Genomic DNA, 5,000 nt, shown 5'->3' with positions numbered 1-5,000 from the left:
GTAAAAGTACAGACACTACTGGTCAAATATTACTCCGTTACAAGTCAAAGTTGTAAAGACCGGTGTTTACTGAAGTAAAAGTACAGAAGTACTCATTTTTAAAAGTACTTAAGTATAAAAGTAAATGTCAATGCATTGTTTTATTATTGTTGCATGTAATACTTACAGTATTATGCCTCTGAATCTCTGCCTGCCCTCATATCAACATCACATGTATTTCTATAACACAGTTCCTGTAGTGGGATTGAATAAGTCACTCAATAACGTCCACAATGGTTTCGGAACGTTTCGGAACGTCCACAAACGGCTGTTCCCAGTTGTTTGGCTTTTAGTATGAACATGTTAGCCTTGTTATCTATAAACTTATAGTGTGCTCCAAAACAATGAAAAAATTCACATTTAGAAGACCAAACCCAACGTTGAAAATGAAAATCCGGTTGATGCCAGAATCCAATGTCAGATTGACGTTAATCTCCAACGTTGCACAGACGTTGTATTGTGGTTGAAAATCGGTTGACGTCAGAAACCAACATCAGTCGAGTTCTGACGCCAACCCGACTTTCATTTACAACCACAATGCAACCAAATCATCCCTGACGTTATACTCTCTACTCAAGGACCTCGACAGAAATGTAGTGGAGTAAAAAGTACGATATTTGTCTTTTAAATGTAGTGAAGTTAAAGTAAAAGTTTCCAGAAAAAATAATACTCAAGTAAAGTACAGATACTCAAAAAGTGTACTTAAGTGCAGTACTCAAGTAAATGTACTTGTTACTGTCCACCTCTGAATTTCATTTGTCCACAAGTCAAGTCTCCTTCATTTATCCAGCGCTTTAACACTATAGAGTGTGTCACAGCAGATTTACAGAGATAACAGGAGATTACAGTAACAGTGTTCAGGCTTTACAGCAGCTCTAGAATAAAGGTATTGCCCAGATAAACCGATTTCGATTTCTAGTCTTGATCGATTCACTTCCGTTGTAAAGATCATTAGTGATTAACTTAGGGGCCGCTAACACGACACCGCTCTAACAAATCCAAGTTTTTTTTTATAACCTTGACATCGTTTCCAAAGTGCAAGCGCTGACATTTTTTGAAAAACGTCATCATCTCCGCGTAAACTTCAAAAACGTGAATCTGTGAAAGCGCCGACGGCCCAAATGCGTATTATGTGTTTAGTCTATAGCAGGGGTCGGCAACCTATGACACGCGTGCCAACACTGGCACGCTGAGGGTTAATCGCTGGCACGTGAGCAGAAGTGAGCGACATGTATGCATTTCATTCAGATAAAGTACCTCGTACCTGCACACAGATCTACAGTTTGAGGAAATCATTCATCATAGTAACATTATATTAAGGTGGGAGTTATACACACTATTAAAGTGTTAATTGAAGCGTGGAGGTCTGACAAACCATTGGTGCGATCACTGCGCATCACATGCACACTAGGGCTGTGACGGTATGGGATTTTTTCCTACCGCGGTGAAGAAGCAACAAATCTCGCGGTTTGGCGGTTAACCGTCAACCACTCTACTACCCCACTCATACCCCACCCACTCTACTACCCTCACCCATGAATATGCCAAATATAGCAGGGAGACATTTTTAATTGTTAATTAATAAACAAGTGTTTTCAGTGTCGGCTGCAGAGATATGAAGTTGACGGTGCTGACTCGCGATCTCGCAGTAACGCGGCAGTTACTCTACAGATTTCAAGCGTTCTGTAGATAATAGATATATTTCTCAGGTCTGTGAGGCAAGTAGCCTAGGCTATGCTGAGTTTCGGATCATTTATGAGACGAGCTCCAGTTAATGTGCCAGCGTGATATCTATTCTGCTTTACCTTTACTTATTATTTATTAAATCCAGGCAATTGGTTGATGAAACATTGATTAAAATTAAGATACAATTAATACAAAACGAAATTCACTTTAAAGAAAGGCTTTGTGCGTTCTGTTTGAGGTCTCTGTGAAAGTTTTAAAGCATCTTTTAGTGCCGCTTTCAGAGCGGTCGTGTCCGTAATCGAGAACTGTCACGTCCGTAACATTGTTTTTTCCTCATAAATGCAAACACGAAAAAATAAAATAAAATGAATATTTAATGTTCTGTGGAGAGCATAGATTGGAGAGCTTGCATTAGTAAGCTAGAGGACATAGTCTTTCTAAACATGACCTGCGCAAAAGAGGAAAAAATTGTATGGGTCATTGTACCCAGCACTTCTGAAAATGCACTTCCGAATGCGTCTCTGTCCCCAGCACATTTCAAACCAAACTGAGCCCATGCCTTTGATACCAACATATGTTTCATAATTTCCACCAAAATTACCCGGAACAATTTGTCCCAGGAACTTTTTTTGCCCCTGACCGGTTGCTTTCGGCATTTACATTGCGGTCTAAAATACTGGGAAGATTATTAGATTATAAACTCCCAGTCTGCGACGGACAGTAGCCTAATCAGTTTTGAGCGCCACATTTATAATAAGCATGGAGGAGATTCAAACTGTGCTGCAGTTGTTTGTGATGTATTGGTTTACTAACAAGGTAATTAACAAAACAGCAGAAAAGAGACGAGCACTGATACTAAAGCGTGTTCAGAAAGCTCGTAATGCTATATAGACACCGTAGGTTATCAGCTATTGCGGACATTGACCGTGAGATGGCTGGCACGAACGCGCAGAAAATGTCCTCTTCTGCAAATACGCTTAATAAAGCCTGAACATTATCTGTAAACATCACAAGTACTGAAACCTAGCAGTTAATTAATAATAATCAGACATACACAAAAAAGAAATCCCCCATATGTGTAATGGACTGCCCCCCCCTTGCGCAGGAAGCGTTTTTTTTCTCCAGAAGCCCTTGAACATAGAACTCGCGAAATACAGTAAATTATAAGCACAGATTAATGTGTTTATAGTTCATATCACACACCATATGCACTCATGTAACTTTCAGCAGAAAAAAAAAAGAAGCGCGGTGATGACCTCACACATCTCATTAACTCGATATTGCGGTGATGCAGTTATCGTCACACCCCTAGTGCACACAACTGACCGACAGCTTATGCTGTGTTCACACCAAACGCGAATAGAGCGCCAAATCCGCGTCTATCGTTTTATAACGGCTCCCGGTACCCAGATATAACAGAGCTAGCGCAGCTCAGCAGAGAAGCTGAACATCTCTTCAGCAAGCCGACGCACTTTGATTTTGATCTTGCTTTCTTTGACGTTAACGCTGTTAAATGTGCATATAGTGCAGGAATTAAAGATTAGATTTATATTCGTTTTGCAGAGGCAGTTACGTTGCTCAGTGTAAATCTGTTATTCAAAGTGTAATTTAAAACTGAAAACAATCAAACTAAAGGATTTTGACAAAAGTAAAACATTTTATGAAAAATTGCTTCAGAAATAGGCCTATTTAAAGTTCTGCACTATTTCTATGTTAGCCATTATGAATATTTAAAATTTGTATGTGTGTTTATACATATTGGGGTGGGGTTATGGCACAGTGATAAACTCAGAAACTTAAAAATGGCACTTCATGACAAAAAGGTTGCCGACCCCTGGTCAATAGATATGAGCATTTGAATATATATGTGCACAGGCGTGTACTCTTCATCCACACACACACACACACACACACACACACACACACACACACACACACACACACACACACACGGCGCAGGACATACCAGCATCGGGCCAGATACATGTGCTCCTTCACCAGCACTGACCCCGAGAGCAGGACGAACCAGCACATGGAGATGCTGTCAGCGCTGGAAGACAAGCAGGATATGACATCAGCATCGTGACATCATCGCAATACATCACAGTCACACTGTATGAAGGACCCCCGACCTGACGACTTATTTTAGTGTCATTGATATGCAGTGTTGTGCGTAACTCATCACAAGTAACTTGAGTTATGTAATCAGATTACTTTTCCAATTGCTTTTCCAAATAAGTTACTTTTTCATGTGTGTGTGTGTGTGTGTGTGTGTGTGTGTGTGTGTGTGTGTGTGTGTGTGTGTGTGTGTGTGTGTGTGTGTGTGTGTGTGTGTGTGTGCGTGTGTGTGTGTGTGTGTAAACATGATGGTTATTGTAGTTCTAGACTAAATGTGAGCATTTACTCGTCTCACTTGCACACAAAAATATGAAATATTCCTCTAAATTAATAAAATCAGTGAAATGAAGACTCAGAATAATATGCAAACCTCCAATAACTAAATATGTTAAATAAAACATGCATTTTATCTCACTTTATTGACCAATGTACTTGCTTCTGACCTTCGATGATTCAGTGAAACCATAAGCAAATATTACTATAGATTTTTTTTGTTTTTATTGGTGAAGTGTTAAACTTTCTTCTCCTGTGATCCAGATATATTCTTCTGTGATCCAGATTTTATTTTATTTTCTATATATAGATAAATATGTACAGGTGTGAATCTGCATTTCCTTCAGCCTGAGGATTATTATTTCACTTTTGGTGTGAAAGGGTCTTTACATTTGCCCAAAAATATAACTTTTTTGTTACAAAATAAAAACAAGTTCAGCCCAGGTGAAAATAAAGTAACGTAACGCATGACTTTTCTAAAATAGTAACTAAGTACCGCATTAGTTTGTGTGGAGAGCTCTTCCTGCGTGACACACCGGCGCCGGCGCATCACTTGTACATGTCTACTTTTAAATAAATGAATTCAAGTGGAAAATAAATATTCTTAGATTATGTAATCCTAGGGCTGTAAACGACTAATCACGATTAATCGAATCCAAAATAAAAGTTTGTGTTTACATAATATGTGTGTGTATTGTGTACAATAATGTTGTATATATTAATACACACACACGCATGTATATATTTGAGAAATATTTGCATTTATATACTGCATATATTTTTTATATGATTTATATTATATCTAAATAGAACTATTTTATATATAAATAACACATTTTTCTTAAATATATACATGCATGTGTGTGTATTTACAAATACAAAAT

At 38.3% G+C, this 5,000-nt stretch overlaps 1 protein-coding gene across 12 annotated transcripts in view; it reads right to left on the bottom strand.

Moving 5' to 3' along the window:
• The window catches only part of rapgef6 (Rap guanine nucleotide exchange factor (GEF) 6), a 144,362-nt gene that overhangs the window by 118,451 nt on the left and 20,911 nt on the right, over positions 1-5,000 (bottom strand). For all 12 annotated transcript variants that reach the window (XM_079585020.1, XM_079585022.1, XM_079585008.1 and 9 more), the window contains exon 4: positions 3,692-3,775. In XM_079585020.1, the coding sequence (XP_079441146.1) occupies positions 3,692-3,775 (84 nt within the window). The remainder of the gene's footprint in view (positions 1-3,691; positions 3,776-5,000) is intronic.

Source organism: Phoxinus phoxinus, assembly GCF_949152265.1.
Source record: "Phoxinus phoxinus genome assembly, chromosome: 17".
Classification (NCBI taxonomy): domain Eukaryota; kingdom Metazoa; phylum Chordata; class Actinopteri; order Cypriniformes; family Leuciscidae; genus Phoxinus; species Phoxinus phoxinus.
The sequence above is the reverse complement of the archived record's forward strand: the minus strand, read 5'-3'. Positions and strand labels throughout refer to the sequence as shown.